This window comes from Melopsittacus undulatus, chromosome 9 (genome assembly GCF_012275295.1).
Source record: "Melopsittacus undulatus isolate bMelUnd1 chromosome 9, bMelUnd1.mat.Z, whole genome shotgun sequence".
NCBI classification, from domain to species: Eukaryota; Metazoa; Chordata; class Aves; order Psittaciformes; family Psittaculidae; genus Melopsittacus; species Melopsittacus undulatus.
Window position 1 is genome coordinate 26,075,871 of NC_047535.1, and position 18,966 is coordinate 26,094,836.

The following is an 18,966-nucleotide window of genomic DNA, read 5'->3' on the forward strand; positions in this document are numbered from 1 at the left end:
GAGGATGATGACCATGGCGCAGCAGCGTGCACAAATATCTTCTCCAGTTCAGCACATTGCGAGTTCCAACACTGATTAACAACACTCTTGAAATGCAGTGGAACTTAAGTGTGCTTAAGTTTCTAGTTTAAGTTAATCAGTCAAAAACCATCCTCAAACTGAAAAAGGTGGCCTCTTCTTTTACTTTCCTACAGATGCACAAGTTAACAGTAAAACATTTGGCAAGTTGTATTGACCATTATAAAAACTAAAACCCCAACACTAACTTAAAACTAAATCTGCTTTCAAATCTGAAACCAAATGAAAAACCCACCCCTCCCAAACAAACAAAACCCCTCAAACCTGTGTCACAATCCAGTCACTGGCATTCAGTATGGACATTTTCAGATTTCAAGCTTCTGCAGGTTTTCCTTATCTAACACGTTGTGCCAAGCCTTATCTTCTTTAGAAAATGTAGGGAAGCAAAAGTACTCTGAAGTCAGGGAAACAACAGTTTGAAGATGAAGCAAATTTATTGATTCAGGTGTTGAAATTACGGAGTATTTTAAACGAACGGCCACACACTTCATGAAAATTCAGCTAGTATGAATGAACAAAAGAGGGTAACCCTTAAATAAGTTTCAAAGCTATTTGTCCCATGAGATATATATCTCATAGAGCCTTGTAGGTAACCCATAGTTTAGAAAAGGAAAGATGCCCTCTGCATAAAGGATAGGCAGAGAACAGCATCGCTGAGGTACTAGTCCCATTTCTTTCAGGCAAATTACTGCATAGATATCTAAGGTTAAGTAGTTCTGACATTTTTCTGAACAGCTTTTACAGTATCATAAGGTAACATAATGAAAATACATTGTATTTGAAACCAAAGAGCAGCATATTAGACATGCACTTGTAGATAACAACCTGTGTGCAACTTGAGATGTTGAAAGTACCATACACAACTTGGATGTCAATCTAAAAGCCTACTAATTTAATCTGCCTTCAGTTTTTGTGAAAAAAGAAAGTCTACATGGCCTTATTCATAAAAATGGAATTCTCAATATTCAGCTGTGGTGGGTATAACACAAACATACAGAGTCTTCATGTTCAAGTTCTTCATGGAGATGTTCTTTGTGATCTCTAAACAAAGAAAACAGAGAAAAAGAACACAGTCAGTGCTCTTGCATATGGGTAAGACTATGAGCACACACTTTTTTTTCAATTCAGGTAGTTCTGCTGGTTCAGTCAAAATGGAACTAGGGCAGAACCTGTTCAGCTCAAAACTCCCTCCTGTTCAAGCACAGCTGCTCCAAGGGTTTAAGATACACTTCTAGGTTATAAAGTAGAATTTTTCTGAAAGCCTAAATCAGCCCACAGCTCCCAGTTTCACACCCACAGAGAACAACATCAAGTTCAGACAAATTATATTATAATGCAATGATATGAAGCCAATATTCACAATACAACACCATACACTGAAAACCAGTCAGAATGGCCATACAGATATCCAGTGCCTCTGATATCCCATCTCTGACAAAATACAGAACAGAATACAGAGCCTACATGGGAGAAATTCTTTACTGTTAGGGTGGTGAGGTACTGGAATGGGTTGCCCAGGGAGGTTGTGAATGCTCCATCCCTGGCAGTGTTCAAGGCCAGGTTGGATGAAGCCTTGGGTGATATGGTTTAGTGTGAGGTGTTCTTGCCCATGGCAGGGGGGTTGGAACTGGATGATCTTAAGGTCCTTTCCAACCCTAACTATTCTATGGTTCTATGGGAAGGAGCACAGTAAGAACGTGTAAACACTAACTTGAGTTTTATACTCAAGCAAGGATTGTAGTAGCATCTGCTGTAAAAAAGAATGTTGCAATCTGGGAGAGCATGCCTGAGGAATTTCATACCATACCAGATCAATTCCTTAAGTCTTTTCATAGCTATATGCATATAGTTCAGAACAGTAATAGGATAAAGTCTCACCACAAAACCTCTTGTAAGTATACTGCATACTTCCCAACAGGCTGTTTCAGGATTTATAATTATTTATGAAACACAAACACAGAGTAACAGCACTTTTTGGCTGCAGAAAGTCATTTGCAAAGGTGGTAGAAACTGGAAATCTTTCACTATTCTTGCCACCTTACAGTACCTTTTTCCTGAGAAGTCAAATGCTTACTAGGATCAACGCTTCTCAGTGCCCAGCAGCTGAAGCAAACTACCCCAGTAACAAAGCAGACTGTTTTTAGTATGGGAGGTACAGCTTTGGAACAAACATATCTGATTAACAAACACACCAGAGGTCTCTCTACTAAGAAACTTCAAAGTGCTAAGTACAAATACATGCACTGAAACCACAGCAAAGGGGCATCAGGGTTGCAGTGTTAACCCTGCACACTAGAATCCCTGTTGATACTTGCAAATAAAAGATCATTTTAAATTTGGCTCTAGCATGAGCACAACAGGTCAACATTCAGAATGGCTGGTGGGTTTTGCAGTAGAAAGGATTTTGTAAGTGCACTGCACTATATCACAGAACTGACGTCAGATATCCACATGCCCTAACATGGGCTCCCCTCTAGTGGAGAGGGACCAAGGCAGAGGTGTGAAGGGAGGCAAGGCTGTGAAGCACACCCACAGAGTTAGTGTCAGAGCAGTTCAGTTGTAAGTAACAGGATGTCCGAGTGAAAGCTGATTTGAGAAATGGCAGCAGGGAGTTTTGCTTCCATATAACAGCATGCACACTCCTAACATTGAGGCCCCCATCTTTCTTTGATAAACCTTTTGTTTTTAGACTGAGCAGTTGTAGTCTGGATCGAAGTTTAAAAGCTATCTATGAATCAAAGAATTAAGAAACCCTCATGAATCATGATGGCACTGTTCTTAAGGAGCTCTCTCAGTGTAGCACGCTGCTTTAAGCAGCTGAATACCCATCTACAAGCTAGAAGTACAGAGGTATAATCCAACTGAGCAATTAGGGCTTTATTCCATCATTAACTTTCCTTCCCTTCCCATAAAAATGTTACATCAGTAACATCTGGCTATTTATTATTTATCACCAAAATGTAAGGACATCCTCCTTCCTGTGCCAACTCCTCCAAAGGAAGGCTTTGGAGTTAGCACACAAAGAAATACTGTCTTCATCCTGAACTCATCTCAGAGTGACTCCCTGTAACTCCTGTGTTGAGCTCACACATAAGTAATGCTCACTACTTCAACATTTGGAGAATGTTTTTCCAATATTATAAATGTGGGTTAAAACATACTTGCTTCTGAAGAGTTGGTGAGCTTTAGGCAACAGGCAGCAGCTGCCCAGCTCCCTGTACCTGAAAGTGATTTAAAAAAGATCATTTTCAAAACTAAGAACTCATTTTCCACCAAGTGATTTTTTTTTATAAAACAGGCACTAAACTCCTAATTCCTGAGTTATTTTCATCAAGCACTTCAAATAGTTAACAGCAAACAGCTTTTTATTTTTAGAATAAACCATAAAAGGACCCTTACTCAAGAGACTGGATGTTTTTTGTCTTGAGGGCAGGACCTTGAAATATATTGACAAAAAGATGAATACGGAATTACACAAAGTTGCCTTTATACAAACACCCGTAGTATGAGGAAAAAAGAAGAGGAATTAGAGATGTGTGCACATCTACAGGGATGTGAGAAGAGTGTGCAGCAAGCTCACTGCCCTAGACTTCAAGAGAGCAGATTTTGGCCTCTTCAGGAACCTGCTTAGCAAGGTTCCATGGGATATAGCGCTAGAGGGCAGGGGGGCCCAAGACTGTTGGCAGATACTCAAGGATCACTTACTACAAGCTCAGGAGTGTTGCATCCCAACTAGAAGGAAGTGCAGCAGGAGGACCAGGAAACCTCTTTGGATGGATAAGAAGCTGCTGAGAAATCTTAGAGGGAAAAAAAGAAGCTTATAAAAAGTAGAAGCAAGGGCAGGCAGCCTGGGAAGAATACAGGGGTACAGGGACGTTGCCCAGGAAGCTAGGGACCAGGTTAGGAAAGCTAAGGCCCAGTTAGAATTGAGTCTGGCAAGGGATGTGAAAGATAACAGGAAGGGATTTTATAGGTATGTAGCAAACAAAAGACAGACTAGGGATAAAGTGGGCCCTCTCTGGAAGCTATCAGAACTGGCTACCCTGGATTTGGAGAAAGCTGAGGTTCTTAATAACTTCTTTGCCTCAGTCTTCACTGACAAATGGTCTGACCACACCACCCAAGTCTTGGAAGGCAGACGCAGGGACTGTGAGAATGAAGAGCTTGGGCCCACTGTAGGAGAGGATTTGGCTCCAGACCATCTTAAGAACCTGAACGTGCACAAGCCCATGGGTCCTGAAGGAGCTGGGGAATGAAGTTGCAAAGCCACTGTCCACAATATTTGAAAAATCATGGCAGTCAGGTGAAGTTCCCGATGACTGGAAAAAGGGAAATATAACCCTCATTTTCAAGAAGGGAAAAATGGATGACCTGAACTACAGACTAGTCAGATCTTTCTATCATTCTGATCTGTCACTTTATACACTTTAATTAAAGTTTAAATAGTTCTGGAGAATTCATACTACAAATATGTTCTAGTGATGCAACTGATTTCCCTTTTAAGACATTTTAAAACTCCTCACTTAAACTGAGAGCTACACATTTTCCTGCTTTGTCAGTTACTTCCCTCTTTCAAAACTCAAGTTTCCTACACTAGTTATTTTTGTACCTTCGCTAACCCACATGCTGCTGCTGCTGTGAACCCCTTTTGCCCTGTAGCAATGATAGAAACAAAACACCAATGTGTATAGCATCAGGTGCTCCTGAATGGCTGAATTTTGAGTCCACAAGGTTTCACACATGAATCCATTTTTTGGTTATGCAATAAAGTGTGATTGATGTACTTGGTTCTTACACCTCGTGCCGTTTCTGAACATTACAGTCTTCATATCTCTGTGAACACCATTCAGTACATTATTTTTAGTATTAGCTCAAGCTATCACTAGAAAATCTCATCAACATTTGACATCCACTTAACTTAGAAAACTGCTTTTGAATAAAGAGAGTTCAGGTCATATGAAATAAAAAACAACCAAAACCAAAAGCACCCACACCTTACTTGCTCAGGTTCCAACCTACCCTAGTTGGATCCCTCAGCTCAGCAGGAGCAAAGTGACCTCAGCTGTAGCCAGCTACACAAAAGCTCCGCTCCTCCTCCCCTCATCAGGTGAGGGACACTTCCTAAAGAATTCATCCCATACTAGCTATCTTCTGGACAGGTAACCCAGCATATGATAACTCAAGGATAAGTGCCATGTACCCCTCCCAAACCACTTTTAAATTATGCCACTACGATTCATGGGAGACAGAATCCTTTGCATTGTTTTATTTGAAGAGCTAAATTTCTCTGAATACACAGAAATACCTGTTTGGTTTTTATCACGTTGTTTACAACCCATTCTTTCTGTCAAATGAAGTCCAAAATCTTTCTTGGGTCCAACTTCTTAGCACTACAGGTGGCTACATCTTCAGTCTTATCTGTCTCATGAATCAGAGGTTTCTGTTTCCAAGCCTCACCATCTGTCTGCAGTTTTGGAAGATTCTTGAACGTTTCAGATCTGTGACTATGTGATAAAGCTTTCTGCTTCCCAGGTATCCTGAATGAATTGCAGCTGCTGCACCCAACCAAGCCTGACCCACTCACACAACTCTAAAATAGACCCAATACTCTTTTCCACCCACTCTCCTTTTCCAAAAGGAAGGGGAAAAATATATGAACAATATAAATGTAACCGAAAAAACATGAACAGGCTCTTAAAATATTTACACTTTAGATTCAATCCCTTTTGGGAGGAGATTCACTCTTTCCTTAGTCACAGCAGCACATAACTACCATTTACATTGCTAAGTGACCTTTCTATTTCAAAAGAAGAAACTTCTAGAGAACTTGTCTTGGCCTTCTCATGAAGGGAGTCCACTAGAACTTTGTGTACCTACATGTATGTGTGCTTAAAGGGTTTACAAAATAAATACCGAATTACCTGGCAAAAGTAGAAACCGATGTGCAAGTAGTGTGTATTTAGTAGTTAAACTAGATCTCGGGCTGCATTAGCTGCTCCTCAACAAAAACTTCCAAGTATCCTTAGACAAGCAAACCAAAAGTTTGTGCTTACCCTGAGTTTGTGCTTCATCAAGGAACAATTTTAGCCTCCTGCTTCTGAGCCCAAAGACTTTTGCCGTTTCATGTAAAAGACCTTGGTATGTCAATCCATTCTTCCCAACAGGATTTTCCATTAGAAGAGTTCCCACTGTTCCTTTCTGACATTCTGAAAAGGAGAAACAGTTGAATTACTATTGGTGAGGAATGGTATTGTTTCATTTATCTCAGAAAATTGAAATCTAAGATTTCTTCTTCCATTTCATCTCTATTTCTTTATAGTGCTGAGCAATAACAATACCAATCTACTCACAAATATTCATGAAATAAGGTAATGAATTATAGAAGTACAGTGCTATCAGAAGTGATTATTAACAGCTTCACAAAGAATATTTTGCAGAATTCTTTACATGAGTCAACAAGTTAACCTAGAGACTGGGAAACATCAAACAGCTCAATAGGACACACAAAACCATTAAGAACTGCAGAAGCTCACAAAGCACCTTCTGATGATCAAATCCCAGCAAAAAAACCCCACATTTTTGGCCCAAGTAGGGATCTCAGTAGTGTCAGTAAGATGCTACATGGAAAGTCCAGACTGGACTCATACAGGGCAGAGATTAAGAGCAAGGTACTAACACCACAGTGTGAGGTTTCAGAGTAGAAGTTAAAAGATTGACAACTCCGAAACAGAATTACATACACATATCTATACCCCAGATCAAGTTAATAATACAACCCATTTATCTTTTAAACAGCACTAAGAAATGTTTCACTGGCTGTTTCCAATGCCTTGGTAAAGAATTGGTGCCTCATTCCTTTTTTGGTCAGTTTAGACTCAGCCTTTTAAAATAAGCAGCACAGGTGAGCTGATGGTCAGAAATGGGAAAAGGCTAAAGGACTCCTGTTTAAATGCTGCCCTTACCTCAAACTGGCTCTACTTTTCCTCCATGAAAAGAGGTAGAAAAGCTACATATAAACATTGTGTTTATTAGAAAGCAAATACTAGGGAAAAAAACAAAGTCACCATCTACCAATGAAAATGTACACTTATCTCCATCAGTGAGTGATGGTGTCATCACAAGAAGCTCAGTCTGTATATGAGGAGCAGTGTTCTACCCACCTTGTGGCTTTGCATTCACTAGCTGCAAGTTGATGTACTGGCAGAGGAGAGCCTCAGCAGAGCTGGGCAGGTCAGGCACTGCCCCTGCTGTCACATGTAGAGTCTTTCCGCTGAGACTCAGCAAGTCAGCTTTGTTTAGCAGTTCTGAAAAACAAAATGAGACCAGTCAGGCCATTACAGAGAAGCTGAGGTCTAGGTCTCACTGAATTAGCACCCAATGAGTCCTTCTAACTACTGACTCCACTGTGGAAGCATTTCCCTCCTTGCAATTCCCTCCTCAGGAAAAAGCATTTTTCCATTTTGAAAAGTGGAATTGTGCAGAAATATTTTGTTTTCTTAACAATATGGAGCACTTCATCTGCTGTGGAAAGCAGCTCTCAGGCACACACACAGTATGATCACTAAGGCAACAGAAATAGTTAAAAAACTTAAAACAAGCCAGAAATTATTCATTAAATCAACCACTTCTATCTCATTAAGACTGTCAGCACCCTGACTTCCCTAGCTGAAGCAACACAGGGTATGTGTTACTATGCAACATCAGGGTATTTCCCTCATCCAACTCCAGATAACAATACATGTAATATCAGTGGCAGCTCAGCTCACAAATAATGCCTTCTACCACAATGCTTGTGTTTAATGCCAACAAGAGATGATGATTCAGCAGATTAAACCAGCTACATGTATTTAGAAAAGTGTGGATAAACAGACCCAGAACAGGATATGCATCTCAAAGGATTTTAGAAGTAGCTCCAGTACCATGACAGTATTCAGATGAGAAGCTAATGAGGTTTCTGTAACACAGATTAAACATGTAGGGCAGCATATTGCACTGCATACGTGAGCCTCTCTGTTACAGAGGTAATGAGAGACACAATATTAAAGATAGAGAGAAATACCACCACTCTGCTACAAACAACAACAGAAAACAAATCCAGGAAGAGTTAGTAAATTTAACTTCTTGTAAGAACTGTACATTGCCTGTACATGTAGAACAGGCACATCTGTCACCCCTTTCCAACAGGTTTTCATCCCATGTCAGCCCTATTTGCACGTCACAGGGCCCAGGCTTTACAAAGCTTACTTTCCATCAGTCCATCAGAACCAATTTCAAAGGGGCAGAAGTGGCATTCCTTGTTCCAGGGATGCCTCTGAATGTAAAAATGAAATAAAAAACCCAAAGCAACATACAACACAACGTCCCCCCCAACAATAAAAAACCCCCAAAACCACCCAAACAAAAACCAAACACCCTCCAACCAAAAACGTGAAAAGTAATCACAGGCTACAAGCTCCCAAATTTTTGCCAACTGCCACAGAACAGTGCCAACTGCCACTACGGAGGGCTTATGAGGCTGCCCCAAGGAAGGATGAAAACCTCAGACTACTTCTACGATTCTAAAAGTCTATCTTTTAGAAAACAATGTCTTTATGTATCTTTAAAGAAAAAGGCAAAGCTTCTAAATTCCACTTGTCAAGAATGCCATTGCTGGCTACCCAAACACTTCCTTGGTACATCTGAGGTGCAAGTCCCATCCTCAAGCAGAGGAGGTACTTTGCTTCTGTTTTTACTTACAGGAAAGCAAGAATATAACTGAATTAACAGCAGATTTTTCCTAGTGTAACCCTAAAGCAGCACTGCTTGCCATTCACACACTGTTCCTGGGTCACAGTAGGACACAGCACCCTGAGAAGCATGTAACAGAGCCAGAAACTCACTGCTCAAGGAACTTTGGGTCTGGCAATACCCAGCTGCTGGTATCTGTGCAGATGGATGTAGCACAACAAGGCAGCAGCTACAGTAATGGCCATCTGCATCACCAACAAACCTGGTATGTTGCATTACAGGACCACTGACATTTTCACAGTGAAGGGCTCCTGCACAGTGCTGTCAACAAAGTCAGTTTGTACAGACCTCTAATAAGAGCAACAGCAAGAAGAAAGTGGATCCTTTTTTTATCTATAACAACACACTTGAAAACAAGCAGCTATTACAAGTGCTCATCAATATTAAAATAACTTTTAGTCAGCTCTCCTTGCAGCTGAGATTGAAGTGGTAACGCTCTCCTAAGGTGCCTTACAGCCCCATGGCCTTTTAAAAATTGAAGATTAAAAGAAAGCTTCTTGTATTCTTGTTCAGAAAACAGTGCTAAGAATAAGGTAATAAAAAGCCAATTGTAAATCATTAAGATGAAATAAGACATGGACTAAGAAGTTTGGGGGAGGGATTTTTCCTCACCTTCCATCTCCCTCTCTCCCTCCCCCCCCCTTTTATGTCCTACATGATTTACGATTTCATTTATTCCCTCAAGATGAACAAACTGATTTTTTTTATTAGGACTTCCTTCACTATGGGCTACTCCACAAAAGCCAAGTGCAAGTCAAAAAATACTTTCAGTAAGTTTAGAAACTTTTCAGCTTTTCAGGAGCCTAGAGCAAAAAGGAAGTCCCACGCAACTGTTTTTACCATCTGACTTGAGCCCAGCCCCCTTCCTTTAAAGTATTAAAGTTTTTTAATGTATAAAGAGACAAATTCTATTCTCAGTTTCTGAAGGTCAGTACAAATCCCAGGGCCTTGCTCAGTGTTTGTGCAGTTACTCAAAATGCACCGATACACTGTTGGGAAGCAAATGTTTATCCCATTATTTCAATGTTGCACTAAGAAACAGGGACATATTTTAGCCTGCCTTAATACAAGAACTGCCATTATGCAACCTTAAGTAAATCTTCCTTACAATTAGAAAACAAGGTAATAGATTACTGCAAGTAAAGTGGACAGCCCTAAAAAAACCACAGGAAGGAAAATAAGAAGCCAGAAATATGGTTTTAGTGGGTCACAATTTTATTACCACACATGGGAAGAATTCAGCAACAATGTGTCCTGAGTGCATGACCTTTCCTTCCAGTTCCTCCCAGACACAGTGGTAGATACCAACCTCCTGCCTCACCTAAGGAAACCCTGAAACCACCATTCAGCCTTACCTAACATTACCTGTGCAAAGGCTGGGCTGAGAAAGCAAAGGGATTACGTCCAAAACAAATTCAGTTCTCTAACATCTTGAAGAGCTATTTTCATTGTACATGCCTCCAACCCCGACTCCTCAGGGAGCCGTATCTTCTCCTGATCAATACTTGGGTAATATCTCTGCCAAACTGCAACAAAAGTGAATTTGATAATCTAATCTTTCCAAGACAATTCCCATGTTGTTAATAAGCAGTCAGGGAAAGAAACAAAACACTGCTCTGCCCAGACCACTTACAAAGAGTGAAAGTTTAAAATCAGCATATCATGATAGGAAGTCCCAGAACAAAAGTGACATGGAAAGACATAAAGCCTTTGTTACTACAGCAGAAAAAAAACTTGGAAGAGGGAAGGTTCATATTCTCTCCCTTTTTTTTAAGAATTCAGCGTTAATATATTTATGCTGCATTCTTTTGTCCTGTTTGAGGCAGAATAAATAAATGAGGAATCAAACTACTTATCTTATTGAGATGAGTTTCCCAACCCTTTCTGGCCTTAGCAAGTCATCTCTTAATATGTGCGATGGCAATGAATTGTTGTGGCCCACACCACACTGTTATGAAGTATATCACTACTTTTTGGAACAAGATTTCAAGAAAAACTATTTTCTCCTTTAAAACATAACTGAAACTTGAGGAAGATACAGAGGACTCCAAAATTCCCTATAAATCACCTGTAACTGAAAGCAAAGCATTATCATTTTGTATGATAGAACTATTCACTTCAGCTGAGCACCACACGGAAAGAGGTTTTATCACAGCAAGGTAACTGATTACCTCAGATATGAAAATCCCCAAAACATTCTTCTAGCAATGATTTTCAGGAAAAGGCAAGTAAGAAAACCAAAGATAGCGATGGTAACACTAACAGTGGCATTATAGGCACAAGTAACACTATTCCCCTTCTGACATTGCAGGTAGACACGAGCTGATGATCCTTCCCAGTCCCATGGGCACCCCAAAGCAGCCTTTCATAACAGCAAACTGAAGCATCTTCCCCTTAGTTGCTGCCATAATATTTCTTTAATAATATCTTTTCTTTATCACTCATTTAGACTGAATTTGAATGGTGTGGAAACAGACGAAGCTTGAACTTCAAGATTTGCCTGTAGTAACACAAACACCATTCAAAGGGTTTACTATTACTGTTGAAACGTCTCTTCAGGGGCTGATGAAGCCACTGGCATGGCTGCTGTTAAGTGTTCTGATCTCTGCATCTCTTCACTAAAGTGTTTGGTTATAAGTGTAATCCTGTTCTCAGTTTGCTGATTCTTAAGTTGTACTTTGGTCTAATGTACTGAAATATTATACATAATGTAATAATAAACCAGCACCTTCATCTCGGGGAAGAGAACACCAGTCTGCTACTAGGGTCTGCTACTCATGAATTGCAACATCTTTCATAATGTTTTAATTCTATTTCAGCTATATTATCTTTGTAATGCACCAAACTGTGAGACAGCCTGCAAGTCTGTGCATAAGCCATAGAAGATGTTTAATATTCTTATGCCCTAACAGAGGCCAACTTCAAGCTGCAAAAATATTCCATAGATTTTTCTAAATAAGAAGAAATGCAGAGATCCTCAGGTTTCTCTCGGGTGAAAAAGCAACATTTTTATCTTGTACAGATAGAAGTTTGCATCAACTGAAGTTCTCACTCTGCCCACCAAGGCATTAGGAGAAAAAAAAAGCATGCAAAAACTGATGGCAGCTTGCCACCAATATAAAGCATAGCCTGGACCTGATGGAAATACTGCCTGAAAGAAATCAGATTTTGGCCCAATGAGAAATGCCGTGAACTAAGATAACAGAAAAGCAGAGCATCATTTAGCAGCAGCTTTTGGAAACATTCTGATGTGACTATAAACACAGTCTCTTAAGCTAAGTACTATAAAATGTACGACTTCCATACATATTTTCTAGTTAATCTTGTATATATATATATACATATATATATATAGAAAAATTATACAGTAAATAATTATACATTAAATAACTCCTAGCTGCTGCTAGAAAGCATTTCAATTTTCTTTGTCATACTCCATTTACCTGTTTTTCCATTAAAAACTGTCAATTTTGTATTTTTAAGACCAAAAATGCAGGCGACAGCATCTACAAGTCCAGTGAAGCTCAAGGTATTATCTCCTTTTGGATTTTCCAGCAGCAAAACACCATCTAAAAACCAAAATTGAGAAATTAAAGTACAGTTTGAAAGTAACATCCAAGTTTTAACGATTTTCTAATGACTTCTGCAAATTGCTTCTAGTGAGTTTCTAAGCTAACTACTAACTGACAACACTGGCAGTTTTTTAGTAATAAAGAGGAAAGAAAACAGTGAAATGGACTTTAGTGCACTTCAGATTTAGAGTATGGAAGTTAAATTTGTTTTTATTGACAAAGCAGTCAAAATTCTTACATGCCTGAATTAAAATCTAGTATTATATTAAAAGCCAAGAGACCATATGCCCTCTGAAACATTCACCAGCTTGGTTACATTCACTGTTATTCCCAGTAAGCAGCTTTGTAGCCACATTAAAAAAAGCACAATTACTCTGATACATAAACTATAAACACAGATAGGAAAAAAAAAAGTCCAGAGAGAGCATTTTTTTCTCCTTTTAATATATAACTCACCCTTCTAATACTTTCAATGGTATCACTGCACTCACCTTTTCATTATCCAAGCCATAGCCAATGTGTTCTCTAGTTTTAAGTATTCTTTTTAGCACTATACTTAGTATCTAAGTTTCTCTAAAGTGGTATCTCACAGAAAGGCATCACCTCTGTTTGCAGTTCTACTTCAAGAACTAACAGTGCTCCAGGTACACACTCTGCACTTGGATGACTGCACACACACAGACATGGAGTGTGTATGCCTCCACATAGATATTCATATATAAACCCTTCTGCACAATATAAATAATTTATGTGCACACGCAAGTATTTACCTCATGCCCACATAAGCAGACATCATGGACAACATGTGGCTTTGCTTTTAATGAACTTATTTTCAAGAATTATTTAAAGCTATTGTTGGAAGGGAGTTTGCACCACTTTTCAAACAAATTCATAGCTCCAACATTCATCACTCTTTTCTAAAAACAACCTTTTACCACCACTGCTGGCAAATCAAACCTCGTAGGTTCCTACCTTGCTCTGTCCCATTAACACAGACTTTGAGGTTGACATAGGCACAGGCTGGACCAACATCCTGACACAAACCGCCTCTGACAAGTGTAATTTCTAGCTCTGATCCCTTCAGCTGAAGAAAGAGAAATATTATGATTATTTTAATACTGTTCTATTAAACACAAAATCTTTTCCTTAAACATTAAGATCTTGCCATGCTATACTAAACATGACTTACAATAAAAGAGCAACTTTTACCTCTCCTTCAGAGACAGAGCACTTCAAATAAAAATTTGTCTTTAATACATGCTAAAGGTACAACAGTATTTTAACATAAGAAAAACAGGAATAAACAGTCTAATTTTCACAAGCGATGGACAGTGCTCACAGTCTCCAAAATATAATCCCAATGTACTCAAGAGGCACACTCTTCCAGAAGTAGTTCAGAGCATCTGAAAACATGGCCCTGTTCAGTCACTGCCTGGAGAAGGTTTCAGCTGCCTTCCAGGGCTGCTGAGCACAACCAGGGGGAGCAGCTGCCCTGTATCAAGTCAGCCTTTGTGACTATCTCCCCAGTAGCTATTAGTGAATCAACTACAGCTTTGAAACACCCCATCAAGAATGTAAAGTGTATTTTGCTGTGCAAATGAGACACACTGGATGAAGAGACTTGTGAATTTGTAGCAATAATACAGAAACAGGCTTATTCTCTAGAGGCCTTAAATCACAGCTGCTTAAAAATATGTTTTTTTCCAAGCACAGGTATTTTCCTGAACTACGTACAGGCAGGAATTACTCCTGCACCTACACCAATTTTCACAAGAACTACACTTTAAAAGATTTCTTAATTAAAATGTTTAATTAAACAAATGGCATTCAGAAATCACTTCAATGAACAATTGGTGCTAAGCAGCTATTTAAGCCTTTTTTTTTTCTGTAAACTCAGAGACAGTCTTTGGCAGGAGTCACAGTCCAAAAGGTAACCAGACAAACTTAGAAGTGCTACTCTTTACTGAGCTACTATGACAAAGTAGGGAAAAACACTGATGGAGCAGGAAATCCCATCCTGGGTTTATCCATTCTACAAGCAATTAAATATTCATTTTTCAAGTAGCTGCTGCTCTCTCCCAGTATTTTCAAGGAACTGCTGGTGGTTTTTTTCATTGGTTTTTCACAGCAAGTCTTTGGGACAGGAGTTTATAGTTAAAGCCTTGTATCAAAAAATGAATCAGGATAATCTCACAGCAAAAATCATCCTGAATGTAACCAAAATTCTTGTAGAAAGGGCAGACTGCATTTCATTTTTGTCTCAGGATCCACACATATTCAGTATCACACACACTTCTGTTACTCCTTTTAATAACTTCAAGAAATTTGGTACAATGATCCTGTCACAGCTAACTTATGCACTCACATGTGGAGTTATACACTTTGTTCTTTTAACTTGCATTTGCTTTTATACCTGAAAGCGTGTAATGGTCACTAAAGAATTTTGCATGTCAGTGCTGCTTATCAGCACCCACCAACAGAAGACAGCTGATGCACAACTCAACTTGAACTTGCATCTCCATGGTCTTAATGCCTGAAGCTGCTAGTACAAAATGCCACACGATTATGACTAAAGACCACTAACTGCAGCCACATCTGATGCACTGAACTACATATTCATTGCCCACAGCTGCAGCTATCCCCAACTCTCTACAAAAAGCCAAATTTGAAAGGATTTCTATCAAAGGGGTTTTTAATTTCAGGTATGTTTATTCACTGCTCTTACTGCAACAAGCTCATTGCAGCAGAACAGGGAGTACAGAGTCAAATGTTTGCCCTGAGCAGTCCCAGGAGGCAAGACTTCACAAGGAAGACTTTACAGTTGCTCTAAGCTCTGTTTTCCTCTACAGCCATTTGAAAGTTGAAGTACATGACCACCTATTAAGAGGCACACCAAATCTGTATGTACAGTAACCAGCTAAATGGGCAGGCAGGCAGGCAGACCATGTGGCAAAGACACAGCTTGACTCTGTATAGAGGTACTTCATAGTGACTGAGACTCCTTGAAGTAAAATAATAACAAACAACTCTACATTTAGTTTTTCTTTGGCTCAATTACCATACATAAACTGTATAGCTTTGGTACACAGAACTTGCAATAACTCCCTGCTACTGGTTTTGTGCCCCACTGAACAAATCTCATGCCTAAGATTTCAAGCTCTCAGCTGTAGGACCACTGCAAGAGGATGACATTTTTATCAGCTTGGTCATCAATCACAACAGCCACATAGAACTATCTGTCATATATAGTGGTACCTCAGTTAATTTTTTTTACATGTTCCCAGTATCAAACCTGACATCTGTGCAAATGCATATCCTGACCCACAAACCTCCTACCACCAATTTACATCAGCTCATCACCCCCAAAACTGACTGACGTCTGGTTTTTGCTGTCATCCCAATAACAGTTATCAATTATACCCATAAAATCTTCTGTAAGGGCAAGAATTCATCTTTATGTAGACAGCATTATTTAAAACTAATCCAAAAGACTCATCTTTCAGCTTTCCACAATGTTTTTGTTCACTAGAATCTGTTCAGTTATGATTCAGAAAACAGAAAAACAGCAGTGGGGGGAAAACATACTTGCACAGGCATATAATCTTTCAGAGAAAGACAAAGACACAGCAGCCAACCTTACAGCTCATGCACTAGGCAATTTCAGAGGCAATCAGACAAGTGCTTTCCAGAGCTACACATTTTTCCCAGCTGCTTTTACATTATAATTTAGATTTGATGTTGACTTTAACATCAAACTGTCCACCAATCAAATAAGTACTTACAAGAAAGAGCAAAGCATCATCACTGATTTATCAACCACAATATTCTCCGCTTTTATGTAGTGTTTTTCCATATGGTTGTCACTAGATTAAATTAATAAGTTTTAAGATTTCATAATAAATTAATGGCTTTGAAAAAGGCCAAACAGAGCTTTGTTTCCAATCTGTACAACTTCAGAAGTGTAATTAAGTGTAAATCATTTCCTTTACACATATTGTTATTAAGGTAGATAAAATACGTGCTTTCCTTTCACCTATTTTCAGATCTCCAAGCCATTCTGTAAATCCAAGTTGTAAGCCTGATATATCTTCTTGTCTTCCCAGTCTAGCACAGACTGAATAATATTTCATTGCCAATTCTGCTAGAATGTCTTTTGAATAAAATAAATTTGAATAAAGCTGTGGCAAAATCATTCTCAAAACATGTAAGAAGAAACAAAGAAAACAAAGGAAATGGTTTAAACCTGCTGCAAGAATAAGCAATCTGTAGAACTGCACTGTTACCAAAGACTGAACTTCAGCAACACAGGGGAGAAAAACCAAACATACTCAAATATTAGTAAGTGAAGCTGGTCTTAAGCCAAAGGGGAAAATATAGCCTCCAAGGAGAACATTTCTAATAAAAATGCCTATTAACTTAAAGAGATCAGAGCAGCAATATTTTTGCTGTGTAAACAATGCACTAATCCAAATACAAATTACAATGTGTATTAAGCTTACACAAACAACTACCTAGAACAGTTAATTTGGTATTCAAGCAGCTTCATTTTCAAACACACTAAACATAGAGAACCCAATTCTTCTTTGTTAAACCAAAAATACTAATATGGAGATTCAGACATACGAAAATACCCACTATACCCCACAAATAAATACTAACATTCACTTTTTCTGTAATTGAAGCACTTTGTTCACTTAAAAGCAGATAAAATGAACTATGCAGTCAAGGCTTTTTCCTTCTTACTTGGGTTGTTTCCTGGATAAGGACTTCTGTTGAGGTAGGCACCGGGTAAGGCTTCAGGGCAGCCTTTATTGTTGCAAAAATGAAATCTGTATGTTCCTTAATAACAGTATCCAGGTAGTCACCTTCTGGATGTGCCCTGTAGTACACTGTAATCTCATCTGTAGGAACCAAGTTTCGCTGTAGGATATACCAGATATATTAGACAGCAAGATGACTTTCACATACACAAACCAAAAGAATACTTGTTAAGTTAAAGAAAATAAAGTATCTTAGACATTTACCAGACATTTGTTAGAAGTTTCTACAAAAGATTTAAAATAAAACAAGTCTTTTGTCAGAAGATAATGTCCAAATAGTGTACCTTACTCAAAAGGTTTCACCTTCAAATTCATCTACCAACTCACCCCCTTGGTGAGCTGAAAGCCTATCAAATTTATTATAAAGCTTTTCTTGATGCACAAGGATTTTTCCAGCATTTACACACCCTGTTTGCCTGAAATTAAACTTCTGTCTCTTTACTGAAGATTTGCTCAACCACTGACATTTTCTTAACACCCAGCAGCCTCCAAGATACTCTGGTATTATTTTGGAAGGTGGTGATCAGACTTTAAAGTTTTCACAGTAGTTCTGTCACAGCTCACACAGTAACATATACTTCACAAAAAGATCAACTCATGCGAATGATAATGCTTATTGAAGTTTATTAGAGCAACATGCTGCTTCAGTAAGAAAATTGTTTCAAGGGAAAGATAGCAGCACCAAGGAAACTTTATTTCCCAAATCTGCTAAAAATAATGACTGTCCTAATGCCAGTAATAGTTACTGTGGATCTGGAATATGTGGTCTTCACTACATATACACTTTTATAACAGGAGTAGGAATGAAAGAACAACAGAATAAATGACATTGGCATCATGGTAACTATTAAGTGAGATTAAGTACTTTGATACTGATTTAAGTGAGAATGAATTACAGCTTCATGTCCTTATGGAAGTAAATTTAAATCATCCAGTAACTTAGGAGACAGTTTTCTTCTCATGGCCACATTCCCTCCTGTTTTTATTTTATACAAAAAAAAAATCTACCTAGTTTACTTTTTTATTATATAAACATACACACATAAATAAAACCAAACTATTCTGGTACAGATTTGACAATTCTCAGTCTTATACTGAAGATTCGTGCTGTCTTAACTCTACAGATATCTTTTCCCAAAAACATGTCCCATGAAAATTCTCCCTACACATCATTTAGAGCTCTTGTAAGATTTCTTCAAGCCAAAATCTGAAAGAGATAGAAATTCTATCACATTGCCACCAAGTTAGTCAAGTAGGAAAACCCTGCATGTGTCATAGAACAACACGTTCCATGTTCGTAACACGCGCATCAGGGAACAGAAGACTGATTTGTGTTTGTGGTTTTTTTGTTTGGCTGGTTGGCTTTTTGTTTGTTTGTTTGGCTCTAACTTGCAGATTCTGAAATCTTTAGAACAATTTGTACCGATTTAAATATTACTTAATGTTCTCTCCAAATTAAAGGCTTTTCAGACTTGACATTACCTCCACAGTGACCATGCTTTCTTGGCACAAAATGGAGATAGCAAGCACAGCTCTTCCTGGATTAGTATTGTAGAGAGAGGGAAGTTACATTTATTTCAAAGTGCTTTGTGCCAAGGTCCGACAGCATCATTTGTATGTAGGATGAGAATAATTTAGAGTGGAATCATTCATGTAGGTATATAAATTGGTCCCAGAAATGCCTCCTGCAATTTGCTAAGACACAAGTT

General features: G+C 38.7%; 1 protein-coding gene across 1 annotated transcript in view; it reads right to left on the reverse strand.

The window, feature by feature from the left end:
- Nucleotides 1-493: 493 nt before the first annotated feature.
- Nucleotides 494-18,966, reverse strand: part of LOC101881817 (isoleucyl-tRNA synthetase 1) — a 110,800-nt gene continuing 92,327 nt past the window's right edge. The window contains exons 30-35 of the mRNA XM_005149384.3: nt 17,181-17,357; nt 13,410-13,521; nt 12,309-12,434; nt 7,239-7,382; nt 6,132-6,284; nt 494-1,119 (exon numbers count right to left, since the gene is read on the reverse strand). Coding sequence (XP_005149441.2) covers nt 1,037-1,119; nt 6,132-6,284; nt 7,239-7,382; nt 12,309-12,434; nt 13,410-13,521; nt 17,181-17,357 — 795 coding nt within the window. The 3' untranslated portion in view covers nt 494-1,036. The remainder of the gene's footprint in view (nt 1,120-6,131; nt 6,285-7,238; nt 7,383-12,308; nt 12,435-13,409; nt 13,522-17,180; nt 17,358-18,966) is intronic.